Genomic DNA, 22,168 nt, shown 5'->3' on the forward strand with positions numbered 1-22,168 from the left:
TTGAATTTGTAGCTGAGATGACAAGGAGTCGCAGAAGTTACAGATGGAGCACAGCATCGCACCGGAAAGATGGCGGAGATTAGCGTGTTGACACAGGTTTTGTGTTCCCATCAATGCTGATCGGAGCAGAGGCGATAGTTACCCGGGTCTACTGCAGTCATTTGACCCGGGTCTGAATGCCGATCATAGCCTTTCCCACAAAGCAAAAACGCCAGGTGTTAGCAGGTGTTAGTTGGTTTTTTGCCCAGTGGGAAAGCAGCTCTAGAAAACATAAACACATATATTTCTCCACATGTTCAAGTGGGGCTGCATTCATCAAACATGAGCTACAAATATTCTGTACTTTGGATCATTTACTCTTTTTATTAGACACTATAAAAAAAACCTATTACAGTGTTGCGGCTGTATTACAAGCACTGATGCAGATGTAATCGCTACGACAAATGCAAGCTATTAGCCTAATAGCCGTGATATGAGAAAAGGGAACAAATCATATCATCTAAAATATGCAGATGGATGCACAACTGCATTATAATGGCCATAAATGTTACAAATATTACAAACAAAGTGCTGTTAGGGATTTAATAACAATAAAAATGAGTAAAGGTATCATATAAGAACACATAAAACTCACAATGAGAGGAAAAGAAGAAACTCAACTCTCCCCTCAGTTGCTTTCTCTTGCAAAAAGTCTCAGGTTTCAACGTACAGTAAACACACACACACACACACACGATTTAATCGCATTCTGCAAAACTCTGGGAATGACTTTATGTGTGTGCCCTGCAAGTGAGAAAAAAATGTATGCTGTGTAAGCAGGGGATTATCTCCTCCCCAGGTAACCTTACACCTACGGTGCTGAGAGACAACGGTACACACAGTCAAAACCCAAGCACTCACACACACTCTCAGACAGCAGAGCAAAATTAAACACACCACCCGACGGATGCCAATCTCTATCACCTTGGGCATTTTTCTCTGCAGAAAGACGTAATTTTGTTGCGGTTAATTAACAGTTGTGATCTTTGTGTGTTGTGAACATTAGCGTATAAAATTATCACATCACAACAAAGCTGTGAAAATAATTAGGATTTATATCAGCTTATTAACTGAAACGGTTATCTGCACAATTCTTGTTTTCATATTCTGGCAACATGTTTGTTTTAATGAGCCGAATCACTGATCAGTTTGGTCGATAGTGTAATAACCAGCGGTGCATCGCCACTAGCACTGAATTTAAGATTTTTATCAGTTTTGTGTGTTGTAAACTGTGGTGCATAAAGCTCCGGGCAAGCTGACACGCCAGCAAAGGCAAAACTAATATGTGAGACAAAAAACAGTTATCTGTCAGCCCTCAGGCACACTTACAACTCACAAACAGCTTTCTCAACCTTCCCTCAATGTCATTAGTATGTGTCATCAAAGCTGCCTACTACTTTAATCTGTCGGTTTTGCTCAGCAGTTGCTTTCATGTAATCAAAAGAAATGACAGAGATGTTACTGAACTAGCTTGCTCAGCAGGTGGTAGGTCACCTGCATGTTTAGCTCACAGATAAAAGTTAGATTTTACACCCTAAAGCATTCACTTGGAATTGTGTCCAACCGGTGGATGTAAACCCAATAATCTCCTTTCAGGCTTGTTCTCGTCTTTGACATTTCCTGAGGAGTATCTGAATCTTTAGAAGCTAAATGCTTCACTATTTTCAGCAGCTACCTGCTAATTTTGTCTGTCTGCCATCTGGTGCTGGGAAGGTAGCTTTCTTGCTAAAAACACCTCAAATTGAGGGGCCAAAAAGCAACATACAAATTCAGTATAAGATAGTTAAATGCATAGAGCTGAGGGGAAGTGCGGAGTTAGTTACTGGTTTGTTGCTACGACCAACAGCCTTTACACACAGTCCTTTGAGCCATTGTAAATGTAAAAGTTGAGAATACAGAATAATCTACAAAAGGGAAGAAGTAGCAATTTAAAACAGTCAATACCAATAAGCTGTAATGTAGATTGATTGTTCGTTACCTAAACATTCAATGCCATGTAATCGGGAATACTAAAGGACCCAGCACTGATCCCTGAGGTACTCCATAAGTGAAAACACATGGCCACACAAATAGTATACCGCCACTCTTTTGTTAGGGTTTAAAAGTTGTAAGGCTTTATTACTGTTAACATCCTTTACTTATACTTATAATGTTTCAGAGATATCAAACTCAAACCAATTACAGATCTTTTCTATTTAGTAGTTATGTTACAGGTTAGAGAGGCTTGTGAGATCTGCCAGCATGAAAAAACAAAAATTCATAACTCTTCCGCGGGCCTCTTTGTCACTACTGTCCTTTCTCACTGTTTCTATATCTCCTGTTCTCTACGCCTACGAGGATCCATCAACATACCTGCCACCCGTCCTAATCTGACAGTGACAGTGGGCCCGACGCAAAGAGACTTCTCGCTACATCTGGCTCTGTTTTCCTTGGTCCCTCAGTGTAATTAATTCAAAAGGCATCAGCAGCTAAATGACTGAGCCCGAGGAGACTCTCTCTTTCTGTTCCTATTCCCTCAGTATTAAAGTGTTTAATGACGACGTTTAGCAGATGTGAAATCATCTGCTACTCTGAAAATGCACCCATCTTAGTAGTCTAAAGGTCAAAGTCAGAGCGTGATGGAGAAGACATCTCATCTCCAGTGAGGGAACATTGCCCAAATTAATTTCAGGTGTCTGGCATGGTCACTGAGGGGAGATCATTTTGGGCTTTTACTGAACTTTAATGTTCACCTACACTGCAAGAAGCAGCGGTTCTGTTCCTGTAGAAATTACCACCTGCTGCTTTAAGGTTTTCCTAATCCTTGTTGGGAAACATAAACTAAGAGCTTTGGCGCTCTGTGTTTTGCTCTTCCACCAGATGTTTCCCTTGAGGTGATTTGAACATGACTCACATCTTGGACTGTGTTCCATCTGTCACACATGATGTACATTAAAGTAGAGCAAGAAAAGTCTTCAGCTGCATTTCCACTGCAGAAACTCGAAACCTTTGGAGGGACCAGAGTCTAAATGAAGTATATTGGATGTTATTTTAGTCCTTGCTTGGGGGATAACATTTTCCAAAGGTACAGAAACTTGGGGACTTGGGCTCGCAGCGCTGAATATTTCTGATTGGATGAGCAGAATTTGATTTCAAAAGTTCTGCTGCTTTCAACCAGTACGTTTGTTTTTGCTCATTCTGCTTCAATCAAGTGTATCTATAAGGATGACGCTTTATAGCTAACTGTTATACAAAAATGATTAAAAAAGAGCGCCCCCTTTTTTTATACATCAGCAATCTAATTTGACTAATCCTTCAGGTCGTGAGAACACCATGGAAATGCAGACAACGACGGGCTGAAGGAACCTTTCAGCTCCAATAAACATAGCTCCTTGGATTAAATGTCTCTGGCATTTTCAGGAGGAACACAACTTATTTGGTGAATCAGTCATCTGTGTAATATCTAGTTGTGCTGATGTGCGAAGCGAGCAGGTTATTGTCTGGAGCACCCACAGGAAGTTCATAACTGAAAAAGCTTAAGAGTCTGCAACCACGTAAGCAGCTCTCTGAAGGTAGTTAAATCATCTGGCACAGTGGTTCTCAACTGGTCTCGCCTCAGGACCCACCACCACCTCCTTAACGACAAATCGCAACCCCAATTTCAGACAACTTTCAACCACTCAAATTTATTTAATGAAAAATTGCAGTTTGGACCTGACTGTACAAAAACATGGACGACATGACAGCTCCCTATAAGTGAAGCCAAACCCTCTCTATCGCCCCCTGCTGACTGGCTGTAGTATAGGTCATAAAGCCCGCCTCCTCTATGTTAACAGATGGGACATGAGTCAAACTATAAAATCTAAATACACGCCAAATAAATGTTTCTCAAACATGGTTTCTGTCGTTATATTTAGTTCTTATCATGCTGATTTATGTCCAAGTGTTAATTTTTCTGACAAGTTTACTTTTAATTAGCTATTTGATGCTGTAAAAGGGATGATTGACAGCTCTGTTGACAAATCCAGCTTCTGCAGGCAATCTGTTCCGGATTAGCAGAGTAGAGAAGGAACGGCGAGAGGAGACGTAACTAAAACAATCACTACAGTCACTAAAGTTTGCATATCTTTTAACTTTCACATTAGACCAACATTTCAGTAAGTGTGTTTTGGTTAGCGGAAGTGGCTACGGGCGGCGCCACCTGCCTATCTCTACTGTGCAGACTCTGGCTCCAAATGACGCCCATCACGGGGGCTATTTTGGCTTTAATTCCGTACAATGAGAGCAGATGGAGATGCCTCGACCATCTATATATACAGTCAGTGGTCCCGACCCACGAGTGGAGAACCACGGATCCAGCACATCTTTGTTTAGCATGCTAACATATGCTAAGTACCACAAAAGACAAGTACAGCAGAGACTGATGGTACTGCTTTAGTTGTGCAGATTTGGCTATAAACCAAAGTTTTACCTTAATCATAATCATGACCTGAATTTGGCTCTTGTAAAAACGTCAGAAAGATAGACATAGTAGATACCTGTACCAGCCTTTAAGTTGGACCTACAAGCTGACAGTGCAATCAATGGAGCCTCAACCATGTCTACAAATGATTTACAGTTAGAAGAAGGCTGCTGTGGGTTCATGCTTTTATTTTTCCAAAACAAGAAGTGCAGCCATAATAGTTGCATCAAGGAAATAGGTCAAACTGTAACCATTCTTCTCTCACTTCCTTCTAATGAGCCTGATTATGCAATAATAAGAAAAAATTTAACCTATCTTAAACCTTCTATTTAATTACGTTCTCATAATTCCATAAAAGTAACACCTTAATAAAGGCCCATCGCCAAAGAGCAACACACAAGGCCTTGCAGAAACCCACAGAGGCATGGTACATGACCCAGCAAATGGTGTGGCAAATTAAATTCTTGTGCAAACAGCATCAACACGTCAACACCCAGAGCTCACAGAGAAGTGGGGTTCATGACCGCGAACAAACACATTTAACCATCCCACACAAAGTTAGGAGAGGATATGTGACGCACAGCCAAACGCGAGGAAAAACCTTAATGCGTGCACGTAGCTGTCAAATAGATTAACATAAAAGAGATGATTTGTCTTCTTGGAAAAAGGCAAACAAGGTCACGTCAGACACCTTCCACCTGCAGTCTGAGTGCACGTACACACAGATATACAGCTGGGATTTTACCTTCATAATACTTTACCACATCCTTTATCATATCACTTTTTTTTGCCCATTAACAGGTAAAATTAGACTTAAAATATAATAATCGACTTTCAGATCCCACAGTGTATAATTTGTGTGTAATTGTAGACCATTAAAGCACCCACATGTTGTTCCCGATGTGATTGTACACCACACAGACACACACATGTCCAGACACACACAGCTAAATGAGGAGTTTTTGTCCCTTGTGATTAGGTGGGAAGGTCTGTAGCCCTTAGGTTTAATCAAGCGTCTCAGCAGAGTGTGATGAAGACAATTTTCTTTAATCGTGTCATTAACCCCGATGGTAGACAAAACCTCTGTGCTGCTCTCTACTTATGTTCCTTCACTATTATGTTCTGCTCTCTTTTCCCATCTGAAGGTGCGACTCCAAACTTTGACCAGGAGTTCCCCCATCCATTTTCAACTTTGTTTCACTGCAATCCCAAAATATCGCGTGATTTAAGCCTTGTAAAGCACGAACAACTGTATATGAAATCAGCTGCATCCTGCATCCAGCAACAAAACGTACATGAACTTGAAAACTCAACAAAAATTTATATAATTGTGGAATAAAGAGATCTGCAGAGGAGAGGCATGCTCATATTATAATCTCTCCCAATAAAAATGTTTTAAGGGCCTGTGTCCACTAACAGCGTTTTTTTTAATACAAAGCCAGTGCAGTGTAGCATTTTCAGTGCTCAGCATCCTCAGCGCAAAAACGCCCTCCACGTCAGCTGTTTTTTGCTGCTGCGCTCACAGTGCTCTCTGTTGAAAATAGTTTTTGGAACACTCCTGCTCGTCAATGTCACTTGTCCCTTACTGTGACCAATCAAAATGTAAGAAGGGGCGGGTATTCCAGAATCAACATTGTCAACAACGATGGCGGAAGAGAAGCTATCGTTTTTTCGAGGGTACAATTTCCAGGTTTAGAGCTGCTGCTACGTGCAGGACATGATTCCTTTGCTTTGTTTTTATGTTTTCTTTGTAAAATCTTTGTTAAATAAAAGCAAATATTAAGCATACAGAGCAACTTAAAACAGACTTAGCGTTCACTACGAAGGGAAGCGGAAGTGCTGCCAGACAACTTTTGTAACCTAGCAACAGTAAGAGTCTGTGAGAAGCGCTCTGAAATTGAGGTTGTGGGCGCTGCCAGCGCAGAAAACACTGTTAGTGGACACAGGCCCTAAAGCACAAATAAAATCAAGCAACATTAAAATAATTCACATATTCTTTTGCCTATTTCATGAAGACAATCACAGACACTAATAATGAATTTAAAGAGCATCCTGAAGTTTGTTGTACTTGCTGCAATGAATCCGAATTGAAGCCCAATCAGGCCTTGTCTCATGTTTCAGTTTATTTTTCTAACTTTCATCTAATCTCTCTTTTAAGCTCTGTCCCTTGTTTTTTTTCTTAACTTTTTTCAAACAAAATCTAGAGTTTGATCTAGTCATTTAATGAGTAAAATTGAGACTAAAACATGCATTATTTCTACACAAGCAAAGACGCTGAATCATCAAACATCTCCAAAACTTGCATCTCTTGTGTGACCATTATAGCTTTTAAAAAAGAACAAAACTTTTCTTTTAGGTATACACAATACTATACTATAAGCAACATTATCAGGATAGATGGATGATGTCCTAACCTCTCGTGGGGAAACTGTTCTTGCATATAGGTTTAAGTTACGTTCGGCAAGTTTGGCAAGGCTTCAGACACGTCTGAGAAATCACTGTGCCAGCTTCTCCGGCAGTGTGAAGCAGAAGACCAAAGATAAATTGGTGTTGGCAGCTTTAATAGACCTCCTTGATCAGATGTCAAACCTGATTTGAGATTTCTGAGATCAGCCGACGCATGGCTTCATATCTCAGCATTCAGACTCAAGTTTTGGACATGTGTGAACTCATAGTCTTTCCACTTGACAACAAGGCAGACCCTTATTGAAAACCTGAATTCACAGATGTTGATGTACATTTAAAGAACAGACAGTGTAAATGTCCTTGTCTGCTGCTCCCAACTGAAGATTTTCCAAGTCAACTAGTAGATGTTGGTTTAAGCCTTTTGTTGACTCGTCATCACGCTTAATGATTTTAATTTAATCATGTAAATGTGGATTTTCAGTGCTGAAAAACAATGTTATAAACAGCAATGTTAACACTGTGCTACATTACAGATACAAATAGAAAATCATAATGATATGCCCTTTAAAAGGAGATTTTTACAAGCACACAAACAAAGGGAGCCCTGTGTTAACAGCTATGCTAACAGCAGAGGCGGTAATGTGTCTGAAAAACAGCAGAGTGACTAAATATTTAGTTCAACACAGTTTGACATCATCCATCTCAAGCTTTGGTTCACCAAACCTTAGCTTGATGATCGCTTCTTTCTTTAAGTCATTAGCTTTAGCCTGACTCGTAGCTGCTAACTAGCTAACATAATTAGGAGACTGCTGGTTTCTTTAGCCTGGCTCGTAGCTGCTAACTAGCTACTGTAATTGGGATAGTGTTGTTTTCTATAGGTTTATTGAGTTAGCTTTAGCCTGGCTCATAACTACAAACAAGCTAACGCAGATGGGAGACCGTTAGTATTTTTTAAGACTCAGTCAGATAGCTTTAGCCTGACTCTTAGCCGCTTACTAGCTAACAGACTAGAGAGACGGCAGGTTGCTGGGTTTAGCAGCTACAAGCCAGGTTTAGCCTGGCTTGTAGCTGCTAATCTGCTTACGTAGTTAGGAGATCACTAAATTCTTTGGCCCGATTCAGGTAACTTTAGCCTAGCCCAAAGCTGCTTAATAGCTAACAGAGTTTAGAAACCGCTAATTTCTTAAGGATGATTGAGTCAGCTTTAGCCAGACTGGTAGCCTCCTAGTAGCTTATGTACTTGGCAGACAGCTGGTTTCTTTAAGCTAATTCAGTAAGCTTTGGACTGGCTTGTTGCTGCAAATTAGCCAACTTACTTACATCCTAATATGGGGAGTCTTGGTCGGTAGCACTACAGATAGGTCTAACAGATGCATAGACAAAAAATATGCAATAAGCAATATGATCAATTTCACTTTCAAACAAACATTCACGTTTGCAGAACCACACCTGTCTGATGGCCTGCAGCAGCTTTCCATAGGAGTACAGGATGACACAGAACGGCAGGACCAGGCAAAAGGTGAACAGGCAAACGATGTAGGAGATGTTGTTCGCCGTCTGGGTCCTCCAGTCCACTGAGCAGGTCGTGCCCGGACCCTCTGGGCCGTACCTGCTCCAGCCCAGCAGCGGAGGTACAGTCCAGGCCACCGAGTAGAGCCAGGAGAAGCAGATCCCACCTACTGCGGGGCGGAAGTCTCGGCCGTCGGCTACATTGGTGGCCATCATGGTGCAGTAACGCTCGTAGGACAGAACGGCGAGGGAGATCAGGGAGACGATGCCTAAAGAAGAAGAAGTGGTCAGCTGGTTGTAACAAAATATTGTGGTATAAATTTGGCCAATGAAGCTGAAAAATAGGCCAGAACATGAAAGAAGTCTTATCAATATCTGGGATTTCTAAGCGAGGAACCACAGAGCAACTTTTCTTTCAATTAGAGCATTTGTTCTTTTTCACTTTCAAACTGCATTTAGATAGAATGAAGTAGATTTTATGCTTGTTTTGATCAGGGTGGAGGACTTAAACTTTTGGTCTTTTGTGCAAAAACCTGCAATGGAATACAGAGGTGTTCAATGACTTACATTTGCTAGACAAATAGCTAGTCTAGCTAATTCCCAAACTTCACAGATTCTTCTCCTCTTTGCCTCCAGACTCTTTTCTTTCTGCTCTCTTGTGTACATTTATGGAACGGTAAATCAGGTTAAGAACAAGTTTTCCCTGCAGTTGTAGCGTTTTAGAAGTCATGTTTGGGGTTTGTTTGCCTTAATTTGCAGCTCATCAAACAAATCTGGATCTTGTTGATCTTTGCTTAATTTCCTTCCTTTAATTGCACTTATGGGGCAACTACTCTGTCCTGAGGAAAACATGCAAGCTAAAAGTAGTGGCGGTTTAATGTGGCCAATTAAAGTGAATTTCTTCTTGATCTTTTGCAGGCCTTTTTTTTATTCTACAGTTTGGTTTTGTGATTTAGTGGATTTATTGTCTTACTGTTTGCATTTTGCAGCTCAAGCTAATATAAAATACAGAAAGACTACTATTCATAAATATATTGATTATAGTCAGTTAGCTTTACGCTGGCTCTTAATACCAACAAGCTAATGCAGCTAGGAGATCGCTAGTGTTTTTAAGGCTCAGTCAGTTAGCTTTAGCCTGACTCTTACCTGCTTGCTAGCTAACAGAGTTGGGTAACGGCAGGTGTCTTTAGCCTTATTCAGTTAGCTTTAGCCTGACTCTTAGCTGCTTACTAGCTAACAGAGTTAGGAGACGGCAGGTGTCTTTAGCCGGATTCAGTTAGCTTTAGCCTGACTCTTACCTGCTTGCTAGCTAACAGAGTTGGGAGACAGCAGGTGTCTTTAGCCTGATTCAGTTAGCTTTAGCCTGACTCTTAGCTGCTTACTAGCTAACAGAGTTAGGAGACGGCAGGTGTCTTTAGCCAGATTCAGTTAGCTTTAGCCTGACTCTTAGCTGCTTACTAGCTAACAGAGTTAGGAGACTGCAGGTGTCTTTAGCCGGATTCAGTTAGCTTTAGCCTATCTGCTTACGTAGTGAGGAGACCACTAAGTTCCTTAGACTCATTAAGGTAACTTTAGCCTGGCCCGAAACTGCTTACTCGCTAACACAGTTTTCGAAACGGCTAGTTTCTTAAGGCTGGTTGAGTTAGCTTTAGCCAGACCAGTAGCCTCCTGCTAGCTAGCGGATTTTAGTGTGACTATTCGCATTTTGCAGCTTAACGTAAAGGAAAAAAAACATAAAAACTACTACTCATAAATATATTGATTATAGGTTTATTCACCAGTTGTTATCTTGATTGATTGGCTAACTATTTGGTCCTGAAAAACACCAGAAAACTTAATTAAATTGTGCAAAACAATGTAGTAAAATGTCTGATGTTGGACATGTAAAGAGAATATGTTTACTTTTATGGAAAAGCAGCAAATGATCATTTCTTAGAGCCTGGAACCTCAGATATTGGACTATTTTGGAATTTTTCCCTTGAATTTGACTTAAACCATAAATCTATTATCAATATAGATGCCCGTTAATTTTCCATTGTAGCTCAAATGTTTATTTTCAATCAAATGTGGGCTGACCTAAAAGCTATATGTGTTGTGATTTCACAATAAGCTAATCATCATTACATCGTCATCTGTTGCACAGAAGCACTAATAACCTTGAGAGCAGCAGCAGGAGGCAGCACAGTGCTTCCTATGTTTAAATGATGAACCTGTTCTATAGTTGTACATTTTTTCTGAAGTGACTAAATCAGAGCTAATCAGCGCACACAGCAGCGGAAGTGCTGGTCCAGGGGCACTTCACCTCCATTACTCTGCGCCTCCCAGGTTCAGAGCCTTTGATTACAGACAATCACAGCACCTCAGTGGGTAATGAAGTTGTCTGATTGGCCCACACCGGGGCGTGTTCAGTTCGGACAGGGTGCTGGGGTCGTGGGTGCGCAATGTGTCGAGAGCAACAGAAGAGTCTTGAGAATAATGGAAATAATTTAGTGTTCGAGATTATAAGTGTAAATTAAGTGTGCGTGTGTGTTTGCAGATAGATGAAGAGGGAGTAAGAGCTCTCTTTATTCATTAGTGGAGCCACCTGGTTTGATAAAGCAGGTGGACTCTACACTCTGTCCCTTTGATCAGGAAGGACCTCATTTAAATACTGTGTTAAAGGGGCCTTTATATCTTTTAAATGGATATTCTCATGTTTTCATGGGTTTCACATGTTTGGGTGTTTATTGTTCACAGTGAAAAAGTGAAAACTGCATAATTCCATGTTTTTCCAGAATTACATTTTTAATAAGGTCGCCTCTGAAATGGGCCGTTCAGAACAGCTGCAGGTTTCTACGTAGAACCTTGCTTTCGCTGAAATCAACCAATCGTCTTTCACCTCAGGCTGCCTTCTTGCACGAGCTAGTAGTCAAGTCGTTGTCAAGACACCTCCTGGTGATTCTAGCTCGTACATATAAGGCCGAATAACCGATCCTAGAGCAGCCATGTTTTCTACAACTTTGGAGTGACAGTGCATTGCGGCCGTTCCCCACGTGGGATCGCACACATAGGGCAGGGGCTAGCCAGCCAATCATGTCTATGGTCTAACCTTTGAATTACAGAACGGCTTGTTCGTTTCAGGAGGAAGGAGAGGCTCTGACAAGTAATTAAATTAAAACACGTTTACAATTTTCACCAACGTGATTCAAGAACACATTAGAATAATAGAAAATTGATTGCATATCTAAAATATGTCCCCTTTGAGATAATAAAACATTAAACATTAAAGTTATATGCAACATAAGTTCAAACTGAGTCATTAAGACATTTTGAGGAACAATAAGAGACTACTGTGATATCTTCAAGTTCGATTTCGGTCTGTGCCAGCCGTGGCACTTTCTGACCCAAACAGCTGACATACGGCATAATACACTTCGATGCATGGGTAGGAAAACAATGTCCTCTAGTCCCCAACGTGACCCACACTTCATCGTTTCCATAATAATGCATTTTCATCTATTTGTTGTCTCTTCTACAAACCGCTGACCTAAACAGCTGTTGTGATACTGTGCACTGCATGCGTAGGCACACAGAGTATCACAGTGCGGAAGGAAAGAGCTGTCCGACGTCATTGTGAAATGTAAAAAGTGTACACTTAAACTAAATGTTGGTTTGTATGTAGGACTCTTTTAAGTGGCTAAAGTACATGGTACTCGTGGCCCTGTCTGTAGCAGTTAAAGTGATCAACTCAAAGTTCTCAGTATAGTTCTATGTGGCGGTACCTGATGGATGCATGCGTCCCAGATAGCCAGACGTCTATGGTTGGCTCCCTTTGTTCCAGTTGTAACTCTTGATTTTCCTTGCTGGCGGTCGCTTTCCTTTTCAGACTGTTTGCTTCATCTGAGCGTCCAATTAGTTTCTTTTTCTTTGGATTTTCACTTCTTGTTGAAGTTGTATCTGTAGTCATCGACCTTTTCTTTGTTTGTTCAGCCATAGTAGATTACTGTTTACTCGAAACACTTGCAGAAAAGCAGCCGCTTAGCTCCGCCTACCCTCTCTGGCAGACCAACCACAGCTGGCTGATGGAAAACGCGTCACTAACTTGGCGCCGCTTGTGATTTTTTCTGTGAATGTCGCCACAGACACCCAGTCTGTAATACAGCAAAGGCTTTCATCAGTGGGCCATAGGCTCAATCTCCATTAGGAACTCCTGCCGGCTTCTCCTAACAGGGGCCGTGCTGACTGTTATCTACTGTACGTAGTACACTTACTATTAATAAGTACCTCATACAAACCCACATAAACAAATCCAAACTATCCCTTTAAGGTACAGTTCAAGGAGCAGGCTTTAATTTACATAACGTTTTTTACAAGTGTTGGAGTAAACCCACAAAATACCCATCTAAAATGTAATATTGTAAAAAGCACAAATCACTAAAGTATGTAATTATTGTACTTCAAGTACAGCACCTGAGTACATTTACTTTGTTACATTCAACAACTGGAATGCACAGTATTAACAGCCAGTAAGATCATTACAATAATAACAAGACAAAATGACTGTAAAGCTTAAGCATGAAAGTGTCAGATACAGTTTTACTAAATACAAAGAACAAAAATGATCAAATGTATCAATAAATCTTTAAATGGCCTCTCCTGCCTGGTTCAGTGGATTTGGATATGAACGGTCTGCTGCCTCAGCAAAACGACAACTCCCCTTTACAGGGACCATTTTCCCGTTCATTTCCTGTCATGATTGCACAGTCTGTACTCGGAGCCTGCTGGGGATTCAGGGGGAACGTATCCGTCCCTAACGCTGGCTTTGATTCAAACATGGCCCTCTTTGATTCTCCACCATGCATTTTAATCGGTTTTTCACCTGAGGCCGGATTCCTCCTCACCCAGCTCCTGAGAGGAGCAGAATACATTTGTGGTAAAACGAACGACCCGGCGTCCTGAGCCTGAGTCAGCACAGGAGCTAATCATCTTTCATTGCCTCTTTCTTTTGCTTTCCCTCTCCCTCCCTCTCATCTTTCCCTTTCTCTCTGTCCTTTTATAATTTGGATTGCCCTCTTGTCTTCCTCTTTGTGTCCTTCTTTTCTTCCTTCTTGTCTCACATCCAGCTGATGGCAAAGCAGAAACAGTTGTGCCAAACAAACCATGTCTCAGAGTGTTGCCAAGATGCTGCACACTCAGCAAAACTTTCAGCACAAAGAGAGCGCGTCTCACATGCCATAATTAGAAAGCAATAAAACCTGTTAATTGTGTCTTTTTTGCAGTAATGTGATATATTAAACATTACGTATATGATGCGAGAAAGGGGACATAATATTCCCAGCAGATTTGTCCTGAGGTAAGATGAACTTTCAGGTTTCAAATTGATTTTTTACACGTCATAACTTCAGACAAGAGGAAAGTTGTCTGTGATAACAGTATGATGGGATGAAAGAGAATATAATTTCACATATCTGCACCTTATTAGAGCTGTACCCGGCACAGAAACGTTACAGACAAAGAGGATTTGTTGCTGCTCAATACGAAGATTTGACTATTCGTTGCACAGCCCAGCATTGAACTCCAATATCCGCTTAAATTAGTTTCATTTTTTAACTGCCAGATGCAAGTTTATCATTCAGTTCAACAAGCACTGACTCTTGGCCAGACATTAACACATTTTCTAGACCACTATCGATTATTTTCGATCACATTTCACGTCTTCTTCTCACTTTCATTTAACCATTTGACGTATTTCAGCCATCAGATGTCCGGATCTTAAGTGATCATAAAAACAAGGGGAGCTAGAGTCATTATTTTTTTTTACCAGTTTTAATCATAGACTGTGTAAAAAGATGGACGACATGGCATCTCTATAAAAGTGAAGCCAAACCCTCTCTATTGCCCCCTGCTGACTGGCTGCAGTATAGCTCATAAAGCCCGCCTCCTCCATGTTAACAGATGGGACGTGAGTCAAACTGTAAAATCGAAATACACAACAAATAAATGTTTCTCAAACATGGTTTCTGTCATTATAGTTAGTTCTTATCATGCTGATTTACGTCCAAGTGTTCATTTTTCTGACAAGTTTACTTTTCAGTAGTTATTTGATTTGATTGACAGCTCTGTTGACAAATCCGGCTCCTGCAGCCAATCTGTTCCGGATTAGCAGAGCAGACGGTCTCTACTGCGCAGCTCTGGCTCCAAATGACGTCACCAGCGAAAGATGGCAGCGCCCGTCACAGGGGTGTTTTGGCATCAATTTTGTGCATTGAGAGTAAATGGAGATGTGTTGTCCATCTTTATATACAGTCATTGGTTTTAATCACCAGGGCTGTTTGTTTTGGAGAGGAGGAGACCTTTCCAGACAGTTTGGCTCCCCACAGACCCCTGACCAACTGAAGGAATCATGGCCTTAAAACACTTAGGAACAAGCTGAGTCAGGGGATACTTGGCTCGCAGACCTTCTGCTGATCATCCAGTAAAGAACCTTGTGAACGGTAAACAATGAAGGGACATTTTCAGATGCTGTTGCTCCTGTCTGGGTCTGCGTACAGTGACGCAGCTGAAAAACTAAAGCACAGAGACAGACGGCAAATCACCTCGGGGGTCTTCTCAACTATTGACTGGAATCATTGACTTTTATGGGGCAGCACAACAACTATTTTCATGATCTATTTAAGTGCAGATTATTTTCTTGAATAATCTGCTGTACATTTACTTGAAAAAACGTTGTGAAAAATGCCATCGAAATCTCGGTAACACTTTAGATTATGGCTCCAAATTGTACACCATAATCCCTCCAAATAACAGTGTCATGTTTGGTGTACCAGCACAGTTTGTACTGATATAAACATGCAGGTAAGAGGGAACAGGATGTGAACTTTCAGAATAAGGAAGTACCAATCTGGCATCTTAAAAAGAAATGTATCCCTTTGGTATTTCCTAACTGATTTCACATTTGTAGGTCCACCTTTACTTGTCTCTTGATTTCCCCGACAAACACTCTTGAACTCCCCAAAATGTAGTTTTAAATGATGCAAAAGCAAAAGCTTCAAAGTAGCTGGAAAATTGACTCATACAATAAACTATTGATCAAAACAGTTGCAGTTAATTAATGCATTTTCAGCTCTACATGGAGCAATGCATCCTCTAAATAACTTAATTGAAAGTGACTGTAACAGCTCCAAAGTCCAACCATTACCGCTTAGCCTGTTCAGGGTCACAGGGGGGGGGGGCTGGAGCCAAACCCTGCTGTCATTGGATAAGAGGCGGGGTACACCGTGGAATAATAGCCAGTCAACCACAGCGCTGACACATAGAGACAGACGACCTTTCACGCTCACATTCAATTCAATTTAGAGTCACCAATTAACCTAACAAGCATGTCTTTGGACCCACGCATGCACGGGGAGAACATGCAAACACCACACAGAAAGGCCTGGTCCGAACTGGGATTCGAACTAGGGACCTTCCAGCTGTGAGACGACAACACAAACCACTGCACCACCGTGCAACCCGGCTCCAAAATATCCTCTTTAAACCTGAATACAACCGTTTCGACAGTAAAAACTTGTACTTGTGCTTTAAGTGAAAAACTGTGCACCTGGGACGTAGTGTAAAATATGTAAACACATCTTCAGTTTCTTGCATAATCTTGTAACCAAAGCCAAGAACGACGATAAAACAGCAAAGTGAGAGCAGGAGTAAAAGAGAGAGGAAGGGTAACGAGCGTTTGATTACGAGCTTCCTAACAGTCCGTGCGATGCAGTGGCTCCGATGTTGTCTGGGTAATTGCAGCCGAACGAACAATGTCTCATTAGTGAATTAACAAATGAACTGGATTCCATCTCGTTGGCAGACAGTGAAACAAGAGGTTTCAGCTTTTCACTTCAGTCCTGATGACCTTTTAAGATCCATTTCTGTTTAGTGAGGATTGTAAGTGACCCAGTTTCTCTGCTCAGACCAAAGACGATGTGTAGCCTGTTAGGATATTGATAAGTAAGTGTGGGAAATAATTAATATGTTAACTTCTTTTGCTGTACTTGAGTACTCTTTTGAGAGGATATCTGCATGTCTATCAGTCTTAAACTTTGAATTCAGGATTTTAGAAAAGTCTTAAATATTTCATCTTAGTTATGAAATGTTCTCTATCTGAGTTGGGTTCAGTGGGATTACTCTGACAGTGTTTTGTGTTTCAAAAGGCTGTCTAATCCTCTTTTTGTGGAGCTTCAATCAGCACTATCGGACCTGTTGCAAACTTACTCCTCAGGCAGTGTAGGGAGTTTATAATTGGCAACCAATTGCCAATAATGAATTTAAATGAATGACTTGATTTAATTGGGTTCATGTTTCTTATCCATCCTTACTTAAATTAAGTCAGTGACACCTAGTGGCTGCAGTAATAGGGAGCTTGGCATAGGAGGAAGTCAGGTGACAGAGTATAAAGAGTGAGAAAGTCTACCTCAGGAGGTGGTTTGGGTGGACGGATGACTGAACAAACACAGGACTGTCTGGAGTGGATTAGGTTATGTCATGTAAGCAACATGACTTATATCATAGCTTCATCACGTTCTGCTGACAGATGTTTCACTGTCTCTGTAACTGACTTGTGGTGTCCCCCAGGGCTCTGTCCTGGGGCCCTTCTCTTTCTATAGTTGCTGCTCCTTGGACAGATAATATAGCAAATAATCTGTATGCGGATGATATACAACTTTTCATTTCAATTTTCATTTTAACTTAGTAAGGCGTTTAGGTTGTCTAGGCTCCTGGATTGCTGTGGATCGCTATGAGGAAAGGGACGACTAAAAATGATGCAGTTATTTACGGCAATCTTTTTCGGAACAAACAAACAAACAAAGGTCCCCTAAAATTCCAGCTGTCAAGGGTATTATTAATAATGATCAGTGAGTATGCACCTTCTGGCCTATTGTTAGATGCAGTTGGCCCCATCTGCGACAATCTTACTGCAGTGATAACTATTGATAATGGGCTATTTAATGGTCTGATAACATCTGAATTAGGCGTCTTGAGCTGATCAGGTTAAATCAAATGTATCTTTAGAAATGATCGTTATACACTTCTTTGAAGTTTGGAAAAAGGAAAAAGTGTGAAATTACAACTATCTCCAGGCGACATGATGCCTGCTGGTTCTCCATCAAAGTTTTTACAGACCGATTGTGAAAGAGGTTTTTAAAATGAATTCTATGTGGTAATGAAAAGTCTTAAATTCAACTTGCTGAACTCTGCAAAAAAACATGAACAGGTCGTTTAAGTTTTCAACTAAGTCTTGATTGATGTAGTGCTCTTCAAAATCACTTCTAATCCAGGATTTGAAGGGAAATTTACTTGGTACTCTTTTCTGTATTTCTGACACATACATGACTTTATAAATCTTCTTACATGCAAAACGTTTGCCCAGTTATTGCATAAATTTAATGTACTTAAAACAGAGATACTGTTTCTAAATATGCACTTAAAAGAGGCAATGCAACTCAAGCTAAATCACCTCCTGAGGCAGCAACTTTTTCCAGGTTGAACTCTGCAGAGTTCAAACTACTGAATGCACAAGGATCGCATTCAACACTTCCATTTAAGATGATCCTTAATACATTCACTCAAGCAGTCAAAGTGCTGGAGCTGCAACTAACGATTATTTTCATATAAATTGTTTTTATTGTAATATGTGGGTTATAGTTTCTATTTATAGAACAAATGGCAAGAAAGGCCCATCGCAATTTTTCCTTTGGTTTGAAGCTTTCCATCAGTCAGAACACGAGCTGAAATAACTTGACCCTCAAGGTTATTTCTGTACATCTTCAAACTGGCCTGCTTCTTTCTGTCTTTCCACTATCTGATCAATCCTGATAAAAAACTGTCATCAATCATTCACTACTCAGATAAATCTTTGATGCTCTGGTTCCCATCTCTGCTCTCCGGTAGTTTTAGAGAGCCAATGACCAGCCCCGTCTCTGAATCCAATCTCCAAAGCTTCTCATTTAGCTTTCTTTTACCCGACAGCATAAAAATCTTCTCACATACACTTTTGATGGTATTGATTGTAACTTGTTTATTCTGCAGACGCCTCTGAACAACATTGTGCAAATTTAATCGTGAAAGTTTTCAGGTCATGGATAAACTGCAAATTAGGTATAAATTGTGCATGTCTCGTTACAGAGTGAAGGTTGTTTTTTGAAGATGTGCTCCTGGCATTCGGGGGTTGTATTGGAAAGCTGTTGACCCTGTCTGCAGCTGCATGCCGGAGTGAGAAAGACAAAAAACAGAGAAAGCTGCCTCTAGAAATAATGAATTTAAAAGCAACATATTCTGCAAGTCCAGACTCCATAAAGAAAACAACCTTTTAAGAGCAACAACACCTTACTGTGAGTCCAGACTCTTCAGAGAGCAACAATACCAGTCAGGACTCCACAGTGAAAAGAGCAGCAACACCTTACAGCCACCCCAGACCCCAGAGAGCAAACAACTGATATAAGAGCAACAACACCTTACTAACAGCTCGGGCTCCAGAGGAAGACAACTGACTAAAAGCATCAATAACATCTTCCTGCACCTCGCTGCCATTCCAGACCCCAGAAAGAAAACATCTGCTTTAACAGCAGCACAAAACTCCTGAGAGAGAACAACTTATCAAAGTAGAAAAACTATTTATGCTTTGCCAAAATAGTTTTTGAAACATTCATGCCACTGAAGTCATTGAATTAAACCAATCTGGACTCTAGAGAGAAACCAGCTGGTTTACAAATAACGCCTTGCCGTCCCTTCCTGCAAGTCAAGACTATGCACAGAAAACAACTTAAAGTGCAACATCATCACCTTATTTTAACCCCAGAGTCCAAAGAGAAAAGCACTGATTTAAGAACAGCAATGCATTGAGAAACACAACAGTCCTTACTGCCAGAGTCCAAAGAGAACTGATTTAAGAGCATCAGCACCTTACTGCCAGTCAAGACTCCATAGGGAAAACACCCGATTTAAGAGCAACTATACTTTCCTGCCAGTCCCGAATGCAGAGAGAACAGAGCATCAATAACTTGATTAAAGAGGAACAGCACCTTACGGCAACTTACTGCTAGTCCAGACTCTCGGGAGAAAACAACTGATTAAAGAACATCAACGCCTTAGTGCCAGTCCAGACTCCATAAGGAAAACACCTGATTAAAGAGCAACTGTACGGCAAGTCCAGAATCCAGAGAGAAAAGAGCATCAATAAATTGCATTATACTTCCATTCAAGACTCCATAGAGAAAATAACTGATTTAAGAGTAAGAGTTGATTACTGCCATTCAAGACTCCATAGAGAAAACACCTGATTCAAGAGTAAAAAATGTTTAGTGCCGTTCAAGACTCCATAGAGAAAACACATGATTTAAGAGTAAGAGTTGTTTACTGCCATTCAAGACTCCATAGAGAAAACAATTGATTTAGGATGAACAACTCACGGCAACTTACTGCTGCTCCAGACTCTTGAGAGCAGAAAAACAGATATAAGAGCTTTAACAACTTACTGCCAGTCCAGAATCCATAGAGAAGAGAGGATTAATAACTTGCATTTGACTGCCGTTCAAGACTCCAGAGAGAAAACAACTGATTTAAGAGCATCGACACCTTAGTGCAAGTCTAGACTCCATAAAGAAAACAAGATTTAAGAGCAACTATACTTTCCAACCAGTTCAGAATCCAGACAAAATAACTGATTTAAGAGTTACAACACTTTTCTGCAAGTCGAGAATCCAGAGCAACTCTGATCTGAACTGAACTGAGCCCAGACTCGAGTGAGAAAACAACAGATTTAAGAGCATCAACAACACCTGACTTGAACCTCGGACTCTAAAGAGAAAAGCACAGATTGAAAGTGCAGCAGCTCCTTCCTGCAGGACCAAACTCCACAGAGAAAACAACAGATTTAAAAGCAACACCAACACCTTACCCTCCGAGCCCAAAAGAGGAAACAACTGATTTAAGAGCAAGAACACCTTACTGCAAGCCCTGCAAGTCCAGACTCCAAAGAGAAAACAATTGATTTAAGAGCAACAACAACGACATTTAAGTGCACCTTGGGGTGCTGCAAGCCCAGACTCCATAGAAAAAACAACAGATTTAGGAGCAACAACAGGTTCCTGCAGCTAAACAATACTTAAAGTCCTGTCTTCAAAGAGGAAACTATAGATTTAGGCGCGACGCCCCAGAGAGCAGTAAACGTAACAGGTCAGTAAAGGTCTGTTAACTTTATTAACAGATTGATTATTCACTTACAATTCCGCTCAATCACAGAGTCCCTAAGGTAAAAAGAGAGGTCGCTAAATGCTGACGAACACACCAGGGTTGCCCTAAGCGATTGTCCTGAAACGGAAAGGTCGCAGGTTTGATCCCGGTAAAGACCTCTGTCAACAGCGCAGCGTGCACAAAGTTACACAGCCTCTTCAGGATCTATGCACGAGCCAAACAAGGGCAGATTTATTCTGTGTTTGATGATTTTTCCTCAGGGACAAATGTGACTTATGACACATTACTGTATCATATCATTTACGACCCTGAAGGAAAGTCAAGCATACAGCACAGAGGGACATTATCAGCAGTGAACAGCACGCTGCCGTCACAACCTATAGGATATTCATTACATGAAACGCGTTTAAAGGGTTTTTAATCATGTTAATGTTTAGAGGGAGTTTCGTGTTGTCCTTTGCTGAAGGCAATGACAGAATATGATGTTCCTGTGAGCTGCTGCAGCAGAACAGATCAAGGTACAACGCTGCGACTTTTGGCGCTTACAGGAAATCGTTTAAGATCGTTTAGGATAAAACGTGAATGACGAGCAGTGGTTACATTTGGAAAAAGGACAATTTGGAGACGAGATTTTCACACTTTCAGAAACATTTAGAGTTCATATATTAAGAAAAGAGATCAAGATCCATAATTAAACATGGATGCTGTTTGATTAACAGCAGAAGTAAGTTGCAAACTCAACATTTCATCAGTTTTCCAAAAATTAGAAGTGAAAATATGGAGAAAAAAGAAGATAAAATACATATTTTAAGGTTTCTTTCTTTAGTTAATCACCTGGAATATGTTCTTTAGGTCATTGGATCTTGCGTGACACGTGCCAAAGATAATAAAACTGCTTCTTACCCAAACATGCGTTAACGAACCCGTACCAAACGCACCCAGCGCGTCCGATCAGCCACCGCCCCTGGGTGCTGGCCGCGAAGCTGAACGGGGTGCCCAACACGCTGACCAGCAGGTCGCTCGCGGAGATGCTCACCAGCAGGAGGTTCATGGGCGTGCGCAGAGCCCGGTACCGGCAGAACAGCGCGAGCACGAGAAAGTTACTGAGGAAGCCGAAGGTGCCGATGAAGCCGAGGCACACCGCCACCACCAGGTGCCCCCTCGGGCTCAGGGTCGGAGGAGGGAGAGACCCGGGCACCTGCTCGTACGCGTCCGCCGCCTCCGCGCCGCCAGCTCCTCCCCCGGTACAGTGCGCACAGCTCAGGCTCACGTTGCAAACGATCATCCCGGGCTGAAGTTTGGACCAGCCCCAGAAGTTTGCACCGACCAGCCGGTCTCGGTGCTCTTCTTGCGGTCAACCCATCTGGAGAAGCGAAGGCGCACGAGGGAGCCCTGTGTCGCACCGCGCGCGCATGTGGCAGCTTTCAATTAGAGACGAAATGTGTAACCGCTCCGCTTCACAGTCCAAAGGAGCCTCCTGACGAATGAGTGACGATTTACAGAGCAAATGTATTTGTCATGTTGGATCCGCCCCTCCGCCGTGCGCTCCCGGTCCGG

At 41.4% G+C, this 22,168-nt stretch overlaps 1 protein-coding gene across 1 annotated transcript in view; it reads right to left on the reverse strand.

Annotated features, from left to right (window-relative positions):
- tmtopsb (teleost multiple tissue opsin b) overlaps positions 1-21,896 on the reverse strand; it is a 40,086-nt gene extending 18,190 nt beyond the window's left edge. Inside the window, exons 1-2 of the mRNA XM_069667376.1 lie at positions 21,515-21,896; positions 8,336-8,664 (exon numbers count right to left, since the gene is read on the reverse strand). Coding sequence (XP_069523477.1) covers positions 8,336-8,664; positions 21,515-21,896 — 711 coding nt within the window. The remainder of the gene's footprint in view (positions 1-8,335; positions 8,665-21,514) is intronic.
- Positions 21,897-22,168: the final 272 nt, after the last annotated feature.

Source organism: Semicossyphus pulcher, unplaced genomic scaffold, assembly GCF_022749685.1.
Source record: "Semicossyphus pulcher isolate SPU_LCO1_2020_fin unplaced genomic scaffold, fSemPul1.0.p SCAF_18, whole genome shotgun sequence".
NCBI classification, from domain to species: domain Eukaryota; kingdom Metazoa; phylum Chordata; class Actinopteri; order Labriformes; family Labridae; genus Semicossyphus; species Semicossyphus pulcher.